At 34.4% G+C, this 16,564-nt stretch overlaps 1 protein-coding gene across 3 annotated transcripts in view; it reads right to left on the bottom strand.

The window, feature by feature from the left end:
- SCN3A (sodium voltage-gated channel alpha subunit 3) overlaps nucleotides 1–16,564 on the bottom strand; it is a 109,829-nt gene that overhangs the window by 66,817 nt on the left and 26,448 nt on the right. For all 3 annotated transcript variants that reach the window (XM_046019659.1, XM_046019657.1, XM_046019658.1), the window contains exons 3-5: nucleotides 12,864–13,177; nucleotides 7,570–7,688; nucleotides 3,932–4,021 (exon numbers count right to left, since the gene is read on the bottom strand). In XM_046019659.1, the coding sequence (XP_045875615.1) occupies nucleotides 3,932–4,021; nucleotides 7,570–7,688; nucleotides 12,864–13,127 (473 nt within the window). In that variant the 5' untranslated portion in view covers nucleotides 13,128–13,177. The remainder of the gene's footprint in view (nucleotides 1–3,931; nucleotides 4,022–7,569; nucleotides 7,689–12,863; nucleotides 13,178–16,564) is intronic.

Consider the following 16,564-nt stretch of genomic DNA (forward strand, 5'->3'; position numbering starts at 1 on the left):
ATAGGTAAAAATTTCTTGGATTTATTTATTTATAATAAAATACTCCATTCAAATTTATTAATGATTAGAATTATTTTTAGGCATATTTCACATATCTAATCTAGAAAATATGCCTCCCCTTTTTATCTTTAAGAGTCAGGCATACTCTCATATGTATCTATCTATACAAGGAAAATTATAATTTATTAGTATTTTATATATGTGCATTTACAAATTATCAAAGCTCAGAGCGAAAGCAAATTTCTGATCCTTACCTGCATCAGCTACCATTTCTATACAGTTGAGCCAAATCATTTAAACATGCTCACATTCAAATTTCAGCCTCCAAAATGGTGAAAGGCTTTTCCATTTACTGTTTGATATATAGTGCATTTTTAGCCCTCTCTCCTTCGAGTGTTGACAACATTCTCTATTTCTTCCAAAAACAGTTGAGAAAGAGTACTTGTTTTTCAACATTGTGTTCTTTAAAAAGTGCTATTTAAGATTATTTAACCCCAGCCACAAAGATTTGATTTACTCTTATTAAAATTAATTGTATTTCCCTCCTCCTACTATTTTATATGTGAATAAAGTTAGGAGAGTTATTTCTGCATTGTTTTCTGCAGAAATTTCGCTCAGATGTGAGAACAAAGAAATAAGAGGAAAATCTATGTAGAAATCTTCACATCAAGTTTTCCTAAGAACACCCCTCCTGCAAAAACAATAAATACTGTTACGCTGAAAAAAAAAAAATAAAATAAATAGATAAAAATTCTAAAAAAAAAAAAAGAACACCCCTCCTCCTTTTTAAAATAAGTCAGTTGATTTTTTGAGGAATAAATTTAATTGCTATTTTTACTTATTATGAAGTAGCTGACCTCTTTAGAAAAAGATATAATTATGCCAAGCTTATATTTACTTGTGTTTTAGTTTGGGCCTCGGCACATTACACATAATCACCATGACATTTCCTTTCGGAGAGAGCCACCTTGTGAAAAGCCATAAGAGACAACTCAAGGTATGTTTTATTAGTCACATTAATGGTTAATGCCCTATGGTCTATGCTTAGGCAATTCTAAGTTATCTAATATTAAAGTCCCTACCCCTATCCCTGTTTTGTTGATACCTATCCAAGGAAGAGTGTCCTCGAGCTTAACATATGAGACAGAGCTTTGCCCAGAACAGGTTTTCAGAAGTGCCTATTAGCAAACTAGATTAAACAAGTAAGTGAGAATTGAGGGGACCTTGATCTTTCTTAGCTCTGCCTCACTAGGCTTCTGATCATACTGTTGATTCTGTCCATGTCACCCATTTTTTTTTTCCTGTAATTATGATGTCTGTAGATCTGTGACTGCCTTTCATAACATGACCCTCACTATACCATATGGTCCTCAGCCTATTCTGTGCGTATCACCTCTTTGTACCAGGACTGTTTATGCTATCAGTGACCTGTTTTCATGTCATAACTGATTTCTATTTTCTTTGCACTCTTGTTTATTTGGTTTGGCTTACAGGCTATAACCACTAATTTTGGTTGTTTTCCTGCTACTTTGCTGTCAAGTGATAAATGATCCTGATAATTGTGCAAAGTTTTCCCACTGAATAAAGTCAAAACCTTTTGTATGTGTAAGACCATTTTCATAATGGATATAGTTATCTCTAAAAATGACCTTAAAAAGAGAAACCGGCTGAGGGACGTGGTTGGCTCAGTTGATTAAGCACCTAACTCTTGATTTGTGCTCATGAGATCATGAGATTAAGCCCACATTGGGCTCTCTGCTGGATGTGGAGCCTGCTTAAGATTCTCTCCCTTTCCCTTAACCCCTCCCTTTTGCCGCCCCCAAGAAAGAAAAGAGAGAGATGTGCATATTCAAGTAATAATATTCAAATGTCCTCTTTACCTATCTTTTAATAATGTTATACAAATAAATGTGATTTGTATATGTTTAAATGTTTCAGTAATTTCTTCTAGGAAGAGTACATACAGAATGGTTTTATATAGGTATGTCCATTTGTTAATCCACAAATTATAAATGATAACAAAGAATTCTGTTAAATTGCTTACCTCAGCATAAGAACTGGATTTTCTACTAAAATTATTTCTAAGGAACATTTCCAAGCTACTATAAAAAAAAAATCTTTAATGTGTTAAACTGACAAATGATGGCTTAGAATAGTGCATTAAATTCCCAATAGAAGTCTATAAAAATATATAGAAGTGGCAATATTTGTTGTAATAACTTATCTCCTATTAGATATTACTTTTAAAAAATATAACAATAAAAAGAACATACTAAAAACCTTTTTCACCAGATGTTATCATTGCATTATACAATACATAAATAGCCTACATAACCTAAACACCTTCTGTTTCACTAAATAATATGTTTCTCTGTCATGAATAATCTCACATGTGAAAGATAAGTTAGGAAATAATGTTGTTATAATGCAGAAATTATGTTAGTTAATGCAAAAATTTCCTCAGCACATTGATGTTTTGAATCAATTAGTGGCATTTTTATCCTTACACTTAAATAAAACATCTTAGCATTAAAGGGAGACCTAAATACTAATGCAGAAAATTGACATATAAAAGCCTTCTTTAGTGGAAGCAGGAGCTAGTTTAATGCTCAAGAAATATTGTGCTTAGACCTTTTCCTTTGTTTTAAAATAATACATCAAATATTTTTTGATGTTTGATGACATGACAGAAATTTCCCCAGGTCTTCGTCTTAAGGCAGAAAGGCCACAACCTGGTTGTGAGACTGCAAAGGAGTTTCTGACTGTGATTTTAAGTACAAATGTCTATAGAGCTTTAACTTGGCCAGTATTTTTATTGGGATTGTTATGGTTTTTATTAGTGTTTTATTTTTTTTAAAGATTTTATTTATTTATTTGACAGACAGAGATCACAAGTAGGCAGAGAGGCAGGCTGGGGGGGGGGGGGAGCAGGCTCCCCACTGAGCAGAGAGCCTGATGTGGGGCTCGACCCAGGACCCTGAGATTATGACCCGAGCCGAAGGCAGAGGCCTAACTCACTGAGCCACCCAGGCGCCCCTTTATTAGCCCCTTTAACTACAAAGTTTCCTGAGTTTTGAGTGATCTGCTCTTAATCATGTTTTCCCCTTAAGCCCTATTATTTTTTGAGGTATGATTTTGTAGAGATGTTTTTTTTTTTTTATGGAACACATCTATGGTGTTTTAGCACACATGCTGTGTCTGAATAAACTACATATCTAAGTATAACTAAATATCTAAGTTACTTAAACACCTAAATGTATTTTCCCAACTATAATGACATAACATATAACCAAAATACCTACTATAATAATATTATGCTGAACACCTAAATCTGTTTTATGAGAATATAACAATAATAGTAATATACCAGAATAAAATAATTTTATTCATCATATTACTCAAATGGCATTGTTATTGTTTCTTTTAAAGATTTATTTATTTATTTGAGAGAGAGAGAGAGAATCCACAAGCAGACTTCCTGCTGAGTGCAGAGCTTAATGTGGGGCTCTGCATAGGGTCCGTGAGATCATGACTTGGGCTGAAATCAAGAGCTGGGTGCTTAACCCACTAAGCCACCCAGGTGCCCAAAATGGTAATTTTTTAAAAAATATCTAAAATGCATACCTATTATTGAATTTTAACTTTTATGCTAAATGATTTGTTTAGTTTACCAGCTAGTGTATTTACTCTTTACAACCTTTCTTAAACAGATACTATCATGCATTTTTTGGAAAGAATACTTACCTCATAGAAGAGAAGTTCCCCCAAAGAACTTCCCTTATGTTCTTTCATGTTATGGAAATAACTGTTTCTTAGAAGTTTTTAGCCTGACTCCAGAAACGTGTAAAACTTAAGTCAGACCATAACCATAAGGCAAATGCTAGGTAATTTGAATGTGCATTTCTCATTCGAAGAAGTCATTCCTACTTACTCTACATTCTTTGTCCAGTCTGGAGGGTTACTCAAGGTCATAAATACACAGTTGGTCAAAATAGTGCACATGATTAGCATGCTGAATAAAGTAGATTATAGTTAAGGAATAAATGCTAGTATATTATCAAGACCATTTACAAACAACCCAATACCAAAAAATAATTGTCAAAGTTACCTGTAGAATATGTCTTATTTGTTTTAAAAGTAATAAGAAACTTCAAAGCCTGTCATACATCCTTGGTCTACTCTTTTTCATTTTACATGAAATGTAAAACTTCACAGAACTGAATTTAATGGAAAGAGATCTCTGTTTTAAGCAATGGGAATTTTGCATTCCAATCAGTTATGTGAAATAGCACTACAAGGAGAAATGACCATTCTTTAGTAAGTTCACAATATAAGTGTAAAAAAAGTGCAAAAAGTATAAATGTTATTACATCTGACATACAACTTCACATATAATTTAAAATCACCACTGGCTGATAAAACGTTAATGAATGCAATATAAAAACCCTGAGAAAGAATACCCCAGTATATTCAAGGATTACATTGACTAAGAATTGCACTGTAATCAGGTACTTTTAATAATCATATTGTGATGTGACTCATTCTTTCAGTGTTTTCATAAGAGTAATGGAAGAGAGAATTTTGTTGCTGATAAGTTAATATTGTTTTCTAACTTTTTATTTTCACTTTAGACTGTGGGAGAACTTAATGGACCATCTAGATATCCTTCTGTATCTAGTCTACACTGTTCCTAAACAGATGAGTCCTGTTTTGAAAACTTCCTGAGAATTAGCTGTAATTAATTTCTATTAGGATCTCAATCAGACTTCACTCTAAGGAAGATTATGGTTATTTTGGGGGTAAATCTTTAATTTAAAAAATATAAATGCTTACTAATATCAAACCATATAATGAAAAGAATTCAAATGAAAAAGTTCGGTCCTATTTACCCTATCTCTAGGTTAACCAGTCTTTTGTCTCTCTTTTAGTTGTTTTTTTTTTTTTTAATAAGGCTATTTTGAATCTATCTATATAAAATTCCCATTCTTGATTAAAGACCTAAATGTGAGACAGGAAACCATTAAAATCTAGAGGAGAACACGGGCAGTAGTCCCTTGACACCAGCCATAGCAACTTCTTACTAGATATGTCTGCTGAAACAAGGGAAACAAAGGCAATAATAAACCACTGGGACTTAATCAAAATAAAAAGCTTCTGCACAGCGAAGGAAATAGTCAACAAAACTAAAAGGCAGCCTACAGAATGGGAGATTATTTGCAAATGACATACCTGATAAAGAATTAGTATCTAAAATATATAAAGAACTTATAAAACTCAACACCCAAAAAGCAAATAATGTAATTTAAAAATGGGCCAAAGATATGAATAGACTTTTTCCAAAGAAGACATACAGGTGGCCAACAGATACATGAAAAGATGTTTGACATCACTCATCATGAAGGAAATACAAATCAGAACTATAATGAGATATCACCTCACACCTGTCAGAATGGCTAAAATTAACAACACAGGAAACAACAGTTGTTGGTGAGGATGTAGAAAAAAGGGACCCTCTTATACTCTTAATGAGAATGCAAACTGGTGCAGCCACTCTGGAAAACAGTATGGAGGTTCCTCACAAAGTTACAAATAGAACTACCCTATGACCCAGCAATTGCACTACTAGGTATTTACCCAAAGGATTAAAAAAAAATACTGATTCAAAGGGGCACACACATGTGTGTTTATAGCAGCATTCTCAACAATAACCAAATTATGGAAAGAGCCCAAATGTCTATCAGCTGATGAATGGATAAAGAAGATGTGGTATGCACACCCACACACACACACACACACACACACACACACTAGAATATTAGCCATCAAAAAGAAAGAAATCTTTCCATTTGCAATGACATGGATGGAATTAGGGTGTATTGTGCTAACCGAAATAAGTCAGTCAGAGAAAGACAAATACCATATGATTTCACTCATATGTGGAATTTAAGAAACAAAAGAGATGAACATAGGGGAGGGAGGGGAAAGAGGGAAAAAAACCATAAGAGACTCTTAACTATAGGATTGATGGAGGGGAGGTGCGTGAGGAATGGGCTAGATGGATGATGGGTATTAAGGAGAGCATTTGTGTTGAGCATTGGAGCTTTGTGTAAGTGATGAATCACTAAATTCCCCTGAAACCAGTATTACACTATATGTTAACTAACTAAAATTTAAATAAAAATTAGAAAAAGAAAAAATGATAACATCTCACAAGAAACAAATGATGTTGGCAAGGATGTAGAGAAAGAGGAACGCTTTTACACTGTTGGTAGGAATGCAAACATACAGCTGCTCTGAAAGACAATATGGAGGCTCCTCAAAAAGTTAAAAATAGAACTACTCTACAATCCAGCAATTGTACTACTAGGCACTTGTCCAAAGAATACAAAAATACTAATTCAAAGGGATGCATGCACCCCAATGTTTATAACAGCATTATCTACAATAGTCAAATTATGGAAAGAGCCCAAATGTCCATCAACTGAGGAATGAATAAATATGTGGTGTGTACACACACACACACACACACACACACACACGAATATTACTCAGCCATAAAAAAGATTGAAATCTTGCCATTTGCAACAACATGGATGGAGCTAGAGGATATAATGCTAATTGAATCTAGTCAATCAGAGAAGGACAAATACCATATGATTTCACTCATATGTGGAATTTAAGAAACAAAACCAACGATCGTAGGAGGAAAAAGAGGCAAACCAAGAAATAGATTCTTATCTACAGAGAACAAACTGATGGTTGACCAGAGGGGAGGTGAGTGGGGGGTGGGTTAAGTAGATGATGGGGATTAAGGAGTGCACTAGTGATGAGCACTGGGTATTGTATAGAAGTGTTGAATCACTAAATGGTACACTTGATACTAATATTACACTGTATGTTAAACTAACAGGAATTTAAATAAAAACTTAAAAAAATAAAAAAATGGCCATTCTTAAACACAGCCTCTGAATACCTTTCTATTTTATCATTACCTATTAGAGAATTTGTTGAAATCCACACCTATTCTGTCCTTGTTTGATGGTTTTTGACTATCATTGTAAGTAGTCTTAAGTTCAGTGATTTTTAAATATATATTAGGTATTTAGGCACATATATAGTTTAATATTAGTAAAGGAAGGATGGACAGATCCAGGTGCTGAAGATACAGAACCAATTAAGGCATAAAAGTAAGAACATTTGGTAATATGGATAATAATACTAACCACAATAGACCATGTTTCTTTAGCAATAATTATGTGTGGTCTGGAGGATAATAAAAGTGTGACTTAGATTTGCTGTTGTTCCTTCTACACAGAATGTTTCATTTACACATTCACTAACAGTACATTTTTACTTCTAGGATCATAATAGTCATTCTATACTAATCTTTTAATAAATGGCAGAAAAATCAATGAGAACAGATTAAATAACAGTCACAATTAATCTTAAAGAAATTATATATAATATATAACACAATATATGTAAAATATAAATATATAAAAATATGTATAAAAGAATGAAATTTTCTATAAAATCAAGTACCAGCATTCAATCACATGAAAAGGATATGAATGTACCAAAATCTTAATAGCAATTTTCCTAACAGGGTTTAGCGGAGTTAAAATATACAAGGCAGAGGTGGCACTGAATCGGAAAATTGCCTTCCCTTTATTCAATACTATAAAAGTCTGAAAAAGAAAATATGAAAAAAATTACTAGATTAGACATGTGGCTTACTTGAAGAGCTTAAACAGATGAAGAACTTTTTACCTGATTTGTTTGTTCAAACTTGTTTGTTTAAACAAATTGGTATATTGTAACTATAAACATGTTAGCTGTTTCTCCCCTGACTTAACATAGTAAACATATGATTTACTATTATCTAATTTGTCTCTAGAGTTCCAACTTTCTGATACAAACTGATGATCCTACACAAAATTTTTTTTATCAATTTGTAACTTTACAGACTCCAATTTTATTTAAAGCTTACCATCTGTCTCCAGTTTTGGTAACTTTTTCAGATTATTCTGTACATATTGCTACAAAAATAATCTTTTTTATTTTAATTATTTCAAGTCTTTGAACTCTAAAGTTTATGAATCCTCTCTATTTTCCCTGTGGTAGTTGTCCTACTTTAAAATGTTCAAACAGGCTGAATATCCTGGTTTTGCTGATTCTGTAGATCTGCTGGTAATACTGAGAAGGGAAAGCTGCATTGAGAATTAGGCTTCCATACATCATTTCAAAGGGCATTCTGTAGCTAAAATTCTATGACCTGAAACCTGTAACCATCAATTTAGGATTTAAGCCATGTTACTTGGTGATTACCCACCATATCTCTCTAGGATCAACTTTTATTTTTTCCCACTAAGCCGTCTCTGTTCCAACAAATTGACTGTCCACCTGTCAATTTAACTCACAACCTGTCAGCTTCGCCCTCTGAGTCTGAAAATGTGTCATAAAATCCTAGAAGAAGGAGGTACCTGAGAGGTCATCTAATATAAACTCCCCCCATTTCAGGTTCGTAACAGGCCTGACAATGAGGTCCTACCAAATACTTAATCAAAGTTCTTAGTCCTCTCTGTATATTTGAATCTCTTGAGGTGATTTTAAATTTGCCAATATTTGGATCCCACACAAAACCAATTGAGTCAGAATTTCTCAAGGATGGGCATAGACATGGGTATTATTTTAAAAATTTCCTCTGGTAATTTTAATATGCAGCCAGGTTTGAAAAGCCCTACTTTCAAAAATGTCCTCAGTTATCAAAATCACCTCCTCCATCATGTCTTTCCAGATAAATCACTGCCTTCTGATCACTTCTAATTGTTTCCCTTTACCAGTAAGTCTTAGTATATTAATTTGCACACGTTGGCATGTTGCTTTTAATTACAGTCAAGTAGCAATTTCCATGTAGGGTTCATTCCACTGAGGACTAGGTTAGAAGTTGTTAGAAACTATTGAGCATAAAAGCCTTAATCTACTTTTTCTCCATTTTCCCCCAGTACTTAATAGTGTGGTTTGTAAATAAACACTTGTTTTAATTAAGTGCAGGCTTACCTTTAAGATGCCATTTACCTTTAAGACATCAGTACATCCATTTGTTTAACAATATGTTTTTACTCTTAAACTAAGGTCTGTATCCCATACAATCATGTTCACTGACAACATGGTAGTGTTTGAATAGGTAGACAGAAATACTTATATTTTGAGTATAAAGGACAGAGAAAACAATTTCTCCATACATTGCCCTTTTGTATTCAAGACCATGGAGCCAAACATTACCTAACCAAACATTTTCCATGAATAGCAATCTATAAATTTGAACAATTCTATGAGGAGAGCAAGTAAACTTTTTTACTAGCATTGAGATCATCCATAAGGGATTCTGGATATTGGGAAAACTGCCCTCGAAGCACAAATGCATTAAAGGACTTTCTTGAATTCACAGGATTAGATCATTTAATATTACAAACAATCTAAATACATTTAGGCATTCAATGATGTAAACTTCACAATAATTAAAAGTGCATTTTCTCATTCTTTTGTGAGGCAATTTCCTTGAAAAAGCAGTTACCACTTATAACATTAGGAATTTATTTTGAAAAATCTCCAAAAACAGAGTGACAGGAATGAAATGTCCCTTTAAACATGAAATCCTCTGCTCTCCCGAAAGATTAGCCTTAGCCTTCATGGAACTAATGGGATTAAAAATGACATGCCAAGGGCATCTTCATTGAATTTGCAGGTTCTGGAACAGAGCAGGCCTTAAGAACACAATTTCAAGTTTATTTCTGGTGAACACCACCTAACACAACATCTTGAGTTCTGAGAAATGAGGAATAAAATACTAATATCCTGTGTAGTGAAATAATTACAAGGAAGACACTTGAAATTTGGGACTCTGAGGTTATTGAGAGATGTGCATAAACTGAAAATTACTGGAGAGAGTGACAGATAATTGGAGGAGGGATAAATAGTGTCAAGTCTAAAATATGGTCTTCAAGTAATGATAAATAATGATGTGACTTAAAAAAATTATTACATATTAGTACTAAGGTGATGAATGTTATAGTGTAAGTATGTCAAACTAGTTGTTCACTCTGGAATGCTACTTGCTTTTTCCCAGATGAATATATATCTTACAGGTTCACTAAAATGTTTACTACTTGAGGCAAGAGTAAGCTTTATATCTCCGAATAGGACCATATCAAATAGAGAATTCAGAAAAGCATACAACCAATTTTTTTAACATTTTCTTTCATTTTATTGATAAATGCCATATATAGTTTTGCTTAGTGCTTAAGAGTTCTGACTGCCTGGCTTCAAACCCTGAATTCACCACTTTTAATGAGTGTGACTTGGGCAAGTTACTTAACCTCCCTGGGCTTGACATCCCATGTGTAAAATGAGGCTAATATAGTACTGCTTGACTGGTTCTTGGAATAGTAAATGAATTATGACACTTAAAGCACTGAAACAGTGCCCAACAAAGTAGGAGCACAACAAACGTTAGCTTCTTAAGATTATCAGCGTCACTATTCTTCAGTTGTTACCTGGTCAATTTAAACACCATTGAAATGCACTGTGAGGTGGCTCATCTGATTATCTGATTAAATTAGGTTGTAAAATATATTATAATTAATGGCAGCAAACTGTTACATAATGCTTTACATTTTGAAGTGCCTTTTACCTGTGTTATTCAAATAATTAACATAAACTTCATACCATGTTTTTAAATTCCAGAACTTTTCTATTAGCTTCTTATGTTAGCTCCTTCAATCCTAACAATCACGAACTACCTTTTTCTTCAATAGTACCTCAGTCTTCATTTTTATAGATACTTCATAAAGAAAGGCAGTGCACCAACATTAAAAGTGAATAGTCTAGATATCTCGCAAGATGGACCGTGGCCACTAGGAATAAATCAAGGTCCAAGTCTGGTTCTCAGACAGGAAGGCCATAAAAACTGACTTTGTTAGCATACACAGAACAATTCTGTTTCTTAGCAGCGGACTCAACAGTAACCAAGCCTGAAAGCCTCACATACAAAATCAGAATGCCAATCTACTTATTTACAATGAGATGTATTACTGTCATGTGGACTGAAATAATTGCAGTGGCATAACTAGCATTTTCTTTCCTTTCAAGCAGATCTGTGGGAAGACAAATTATAATAGGAAGGTTCTTTGCAGAGGGTGGAGTCCAAACAAGCCGACTTAATCAAATGCTGCACAATGTTTAATGACACCTCTGTTAGGTAGCCCAGTGTAGCTCATCTACAATGAAATAGCCTTGATTTGGGGAGGAAAATGCTTTCAGGGCTACTCTAAAGACTGTTCCCTTTGGAAAATGCCAGTGTTTGTCTCTGTTATTCTCCCCATCCCTTAATCTTACCAATTTCCTTTCTTAAGGATACTTTCTTTCTTTTAGTAGCTAATACTTCTAAGCATGTCAGAGTGAACATACCCTTGTCTCTTAAAGACATCTTTGCAAATATATACTTTGAATCAGTAATTTTAAGGAGAATTTTATTCTTGTTTCTGGGGGGAGGTCTCACTGTCATCATCATGTGTAACAGTAACAGTAATTAAATTTCAAATTTTCAAATTTTTCCTTATCACTTCTATAGTAGAGTACTGGAACAAAAGACTTTCAAAAATAGGTGAATCAGTATTAAATGCCACTTTCATGAAACTAGTTTCAAAGGAAAAAGAAAGGGCCTGTTTAACCATTTAAATTGATTTTATGACTTATAGAAAGCATTTTAGAGCTTGCTCCTCCAAGTGTGGCCCGTGTATTACAGCAGAAGGAGTCTCACTCGAGGACTTGTAAGAGATGCAGGATCTCTGGCCCCACAGACCTCTGGAATCTGAATCTGTATCTTAACAAGATCCTTAGATGATGTGTACAACACATGCAAGTTTGAGAAGCCCTCCTTGAGGGCAGTAGGGCTAGTTCCACCTTTGGATGGTTAACTGTCAGGTTCTTTGTCCATCACTGATCTTATAAGATTAAATCACATTCTGCTTCTTTAAACCACAAACCATCAATTCATGGTGATATTTATTTATCTCTCGTTTCTATATAGACCTGTTTTTATGCTTATGAATGTGAAATATAAATTGTGTGTTATAAAATGCCAAAATACCCAATTAGATGATGCAGTATCTATCATCCATTAAGAAAAAAAATTTGCTATAAAACTGCACAGCTGGTTTAACTTCAAAAACTAGTTAATTCTGACAGAATTGTCATTACAGCATAAGGAAGGCATAGTCATAACTTGATTCAAATCATATGTAGATAGAGAAAACTTGAGGGGTTTTTGTGTTTTGTTCTTGACATTTTTTTCGCTGAGTGATGTTTTAACAATAAGTAGGTGTGACTGTGCTTGTCAATGTATTATCTTCTTATAGGAGGATGCTAAGTAAGATTATTACCCTCTAGAATACAAATCTCTTGTGAGCAAACTTCAAGACAAGTAAGAACTAAAAAATAAGAAGTACATAAACCCATAACTCATGGCTCTTCTTCTGTTTTCTACCATGTGCTGAAATATGTCAGTGATAACAGATATTTTGCTTTGTAGGTGTCAGTTTTAATGTTGACTATTTCAGTTACTGTGAAATTACAGAAAGTATTCATTTATCTTTCATATGTCTTCACTGTAGCCAAATCTTGGTTTTGGCTATTGTGCTTAAAAGTAAGTGAAAATAAAAAGTACAAAGTCTTTAACAGTAGAAACCTTATGATGCACTATATATATGAGCCAGAGAAAAGTATATTAACATTAGTGTTTAATTAAAGACTTAAATTTGGAAATATAACTTAACTTTTGAAAGCATAAAATCAACACTCACTTTCTTATTGATATAGTACGGGTCCAGGTCCTCCAAGGGCTCTGACACCATCTCTGGAGGAATGTCTCCGTAAATAAATGGAAGGTTCTTCCCAGCTTCCAAGTCACTATTTGGCTTTGGTTTGTTCTCGTCGTCATTGTCTTGTTCTCTCTTGGGCTTTTTGGCTTTCTCTTCTGCGGCACGTTTTTCGATAGCAGCAAGAGATTCTCTAGTAAAAAGGCGGAAGCTTTCAGGCCCCGGGGGTACCAGCAGTGCCTGTGCCATCTTTTCATCCTGCACATTTAATTACGTTTAGCTTCTTGCATAAGAATTGCCTACCAAGGGAAAAAAAATGCATGAGACATAGGAAAGCAAGTGAGTGAGGGGATTAAGAAATCAGCCAAGGTGTCATTTAATGTTTCTTCTAGTAATTTCTTTGGTAGTATATTAATAAATGAATATTTATTTTTGGTGGGAAAAAACTTCTCTGCTTCAATGCATAGACTTCTTTTCTTTCTCAGTGTGCAGTATAAACATTTTACAATGTTCCTTTGGGGATTCTTCTGGTAACTTTTTAAAGTATAAACATTTTAGTGCTGCACTACAAAGTTTTTTTTGTTTGTTTGTTTGTTTGTTTGTTTGTTTAGATTTTATTTATTTATTTGACAGAGAGAGATCACAAGTAGATAGAGAGGCAGGCAGAGAGAGAGAGGGAAGCAGGCTCCCTGCTGAGCAGAGAGCCCGATGCGGAACTCGATCCCAGGACCCTGAGATCATGACCTGAGCCAAAGGCAGCGGCTTAACCCACTGAGCCACCCAGGCGCCCTGCACTACAAATTTTAACCTGGAAGCATCATTATCCAGTCTAATGTTCAATAAACTAGCTTTATAAGTCTATCAAAGGCTGGTCTGAGACCTTTGAGCCAAAACATATTATAGTATACTTTGGTAAAAAGAATAATGTCAGTAATGTTTGCCAGTGAAATTTCTTAAGGACCCATCATTCTCCACCCCCACTACTTTTATCACATCTTTCTAGCTCTCCAAATAAAGAAATACTGGTATATGCCTGACTCCTAAAATCTCAGAATAAGAAAATTTTGCCTAATCCAACCACTGTTCTGGTCGTCACCATCATCATCACTGACCATTGGTTATCCAAACAAAGCCTGACCGGCAGCAGCGACAGAGAAGTCAAAACTACTTTCTTTTCTTTCTTCTTTTTTTTCAAAGATTTTATTTATTTGAAAGAGAGAAAGAGAAAGCATGAACAGGGGGAAGAAGCAAAGGGAGAGGGAGAAGGAGATTCCCCGCTGATTAGAGAGCCTGACATGAGGCTCCATCCCAGGACCCTGAGATCATGACCTGAGCCGAAGACAGATGCTTAGCTGACTGAGCCACCCAAGTACGCCCAAAACTATTTTCTTTCAGCTTCTCACCTTGGATCCTTTTGAAGCATCTTCTGAGGCAATGCAGAATGTATTTCCTTTTCCAGTCTGCTGTTACTCAACTACTCCAAGACGCTTCATATTCTTTCTGAATCTTCCATTTGGTGTGGTGGTTAGAAGCATGGACTATAGAGTGGGCTGCCTCTGTTCTTAACCCTGACTCTGTCACTGATGAGCTGTATGACTTTGCAGAATGTAACCCCTCAGTGCTTCAGTCTCCATTTATAAAATGGGGATGCTATGAGAACTGACCTTCCAGGTTATCATAAGGAATAAATGAACTAATTTACATTAAGTGTCTAGAATAGTTTGGGGATGAGGAAGCACTGTGTTGGTGTCATCTATCATAATCTAATTATCTTTTGTTCCTTCAGCTGTTTCCTCTGTTGTGATTTCAGGCATTCTCACAATTCAAGTCACTCTACTTTAAGTAAGGCCCTTATTTGGTGGAACCACAGCTGACCAATGAGCTCCTGGAGTGGGTTAGGAAGTACAGAGTACAAGGTCATATTCACCCATGCCAAGCAACTGTCTGGGATTAGAAAGGAAAGAAGGCAAACACCTGCTTAATTCTGCAGGAAAGGTAAAAAAAAAAAAAAAATCTGACAGAAATGTGACAAAAATGCCAGAAATCCAAGCTAGATTATTGTATTTTTCTTGTATTTGGAAATCTAAGTTAACAGTTATTTTATTTTGCATTGTGCCAAAAATCACATTTAAAAAATCAGGATAGAAAAAAGAAACAACAACAACAAAATACAGTGAATGCATCAGTCCCTTATAGAACAGTCTACAACCATGACATCAGGGTAATCATCAAAGTCATCTGTGACATTTTCCTTATCCCAACCACCCACCTCATCTCTGTTCCCACACTTATTCTGGTCTCCATAGTAGTTTATCCCTAAATGGCCTTTTAATTCTTAGCTGTTTATTTCATGGATATACTAAGCTTACAGAGAGTGAGGAACTCTAGATCTTATAGCAATGTAAGAAAAATGATATAGACTAAAAATGATTATAGATTATTATGTAAGTTTTTTGAGTTTCTATCTGAATTACTAGTTCCCTGGTCTATTCCAACGGCTAAAGTATTTTTAATAGTTGTGTCTTTTCATTGAATTAGTATTTATAATATGACATTGCTGTATTTTTTGCTACTATGAAAGTATATTCCAAGTAAGTTATAAAATATCAGCTGTCAAAAAGCCATGTCATTTTTGCCACTAGCTCTGAAAAAGAACTTCTGATTTATGGTGGGATGGGGCTGTTGTGTTTTGTTTTGTTTTGTAACCTATCAAATGAATTTAGAAGGCACATAATAAATTAGTTGGTTCATTTTATATTAAAATAGAAAAAGTATTCTCAAACCTTCTAATTCAGCTATTTAATTTGTACCTCCCAAATTCATGGCAGATGGCACAAACTAGAATTAAAATTTTTAGCCATTTTATGTCCATTTTGATGTTCACATCACCCAGCACTAGGCTGTATGGAATAATCGCATTTGTACTTTTGAATGTGGAAGGGGTTTGCACATTAACTGCAAGCCTTAAATACCCAGAGATGTGTCATCCACCTATCTCTCATCACCTTTCATCAACTGAATGGATTTGGTTCTTACCAAGTGCTAAATGAAAATGAAATCTCAGGAAACAAACTGAGGGTTGCTGGATTGGAGGGGAGTGGGAGGGATGCGGTGGCTGGGTGATGGACATTAGGGAAGGTATGTGCTATGGTGAGAAAAAAAATGCAACAGCATGACAAAGCTATCTTAAGACATTTCTATGAAACATGTTTGCTTTCTTATGGGAAGAAAAAAAGGTTACTTTTGTATTTGAGCATTTAGTTAAACTAATTTTTGTTTCTTTATTAACAATGGAATGAAAAACATGCAGCAATCAGAATCTGAATTCTGGGTTCATATTGAGCCTGTAACTAACAGTTTGCTTATGACATTTAACTCCCCTCAACCTCAGTGTCATTGAAATACCTTACCTATATGTGGCAACACTTTGCCATAAAGAAATAACCAATCATACTCATTTAACTGGAGTTTCCTAATTCCTAACTTTTAAAATGAAATTAGGTTTAAAATACTTAATGAAATATTTTAATAATCTGTATAGGTTACTTTGATTTCTTTGAGATGACATGGAGCAAGATATCAAAAAATTATAAAAACATATTTAAACAGAAATAATTTTTTACCTTCCTATTCACTTATCAAGGATTAAAACAAAGAATTTGAGTCTTAGTCAAAAAGAGGTAAAA

This window comes from Meles meles, chromosome 9 (genome assembly GCF_922984935.1).
Source record: "Meles meles chromosome 9, mMelMel3.1 paternal haplotype, whole genome shotgun sequence".
Taxonomy (NCBI): domain Eukaryota; kingdom Metazoa; phylum Chordata; class Mammalia; order Carnivora; family Mustelidae; genus Meles; species Meles meles.